Raw genomic sequence first — 1792 nt, 5'->3', positions numbered from 1 at the left:
TAAGGATTATGTTTAGTAGAAAAATAAATTAATATTTAATAAGTAAAAGAAATATTATCAAGAGTAATTATATATTCTAGTAAAATCTATAAAGATAAAATGTGATACAGAGATAGAGGTGACGTTAGTGGAATGGAATAATCAAAGAATACGTGATTGATGATTAAACGTCTAAAACTCGTTACGTTTCTTATGAAATTTCTTTACAAATCATTTTACTCTATTTCTTTATTTTCTTTCTTACTTAAAATAAATAAATAGAAGTAATGATAAAAGCGACATGCCAAATTGCCAACAAGGCACAAATAACCGAAAAATTTAAAGAATAAAAGTTACGTATAGGATGTTGACTCTACAAACAGTACAATTACTAAACTTTAAAAAAACTGAAGTTTCTAATATCCAGCATTAATTTTATTCCAACCTGTAATATAATTTTTTTAAAAAAATAAAAATAAAATTATCGTATTCAATTATCAATTTTTTCTGAAAACAACTTCCGTATCCAACCCGAACCCATCAACGGTTCGAGTATGAACCAACTGAGACCGCTTAAACAGTTTCTTCAACGGTTCCACACTATACAAATCATTCGCCGAATACTTATCCGCTCGTTTAGATAACGACACGTGTAACACACAAATCCCGCCGGTCTTCAATGTCCGTTCGATCTCCGATACAAATTTCTCCGGGAAAAGCGCGTGATCGAATACATTAGAAAATTCCAGATCAAAATTCTCATCGTCGAACGGCTGATTATGAAAATCTCCTTTAACCACTAATGGCGGATACGGTACAAGGTCCATTCCAACTGAATCAGAAACTCCGACTCGTTTCAGTGCTTCCACTTCCTGACCCATACGAGCACCAATACAGAGTACTTTCGATGAATCTGAGAGTAAATTTCTATTTCTAAGTTCTCCGAAGAATTTTGAGAAAACTTCAATTTTTCTATCCCAATCACGAGTCGTCCAGATTTTTCGAAGTTTTGGATTGAGTGTTTTGTTTAGCTGTTTCTTAATGTAGGAATCGTAGCTCGAATATCCTGGACGGATTTTGAGATCGGAATCGGAATTTGATGTTGTTGTGGTGGAGATGAAAACGGAAGAAGATGAATTCCGATGAGAGAGAAAAAGGAGTATTGGTATTGTTATGAGAACAATGAAAAATAGGTACTTCGATATTATTATCGATGACGATGAAACACTAATTTCTTTCATACTCTATATACAGAATAATTACGGAAAGATGAAAAAAATAAAAATATATATATATATTGTGCAAATCGCTCACTTGCTCTCTATCGGAAAAAATGGATTCCGGTGAGAAGAAGAACGGAAAAATGGATTCCGGTGAGAAGAAGAACGGAAAAATGGATTCCGGTGAGAAGAAGAAAAATGGTCAGATATATTATGGTTAAGAAGATGCATGTTGCTTTCGTTTATGCATTTTTGTGCCATCATAGCAATGTGGTGTCCCACTAGTAAAACAATTTATAGAATTTTTTATTTTTTTATAATAAAAATTTATCTGTATTTGTAGAGTTTTATTTTATCTACAATACTGAAAAGAAAAGATATATAATAATAGAAGTTTCTAGCTAATTATTATAACTTAACAACTTCTCTATTTAATATAGCAACTATTATTGGAAGCAAAATAATTTGAGTTAAATGTATGTCTTTGCTTCGAGTTATAAAAATTTACTTATAGCTATAATTAGTTGTCATGATAAAATGGCTATATGACAATAAACTTATAATTATATATAATCATATGTTTATGCAACCAT

General features: G+C 31.0%; 1 protein-coding gene across 1 annotated transcript; it reads right to left on the bottom strand.

Moving 5' to 3' along the window:
• Positions 1 to 317: 317 nt before the first annotated feature.
• On the bottom strand, positions 318 to 1479 carry LOC107018807. Its single transcript, XM_015219384.2, has one exon. It carries the CDS (start codon positions 1218 to 1220, stop codon positions 477 to 479), a length of 744 nt encoding a protein of 247 aa, XP_015074870.1. The 5' UTR covers positions 1221 to 1479; the 3' UTR covers positions 318 to 476.
• Positions 1480 to 1792: the final 313 nt, after the last annotated feature.

The sequence above is a fragment of the Solanum pennellii genome, chromosome 5, assembly GCF_001406875.1.
Source record: "Solanum pennellii chromosome 5, SPENNV200".
Lineage (NCBI taxonomy): Eukaryota > Viridiplantae > Streptophyta > Magnoliopsida > Solanales > Solanaceae > Solanum > Solanum pennellii.
The sequence above is the reverse complement of the archived record's forward strand: the minus strand, read 5'-3'. Positions and strand labels throughout refer to the sequence as shown.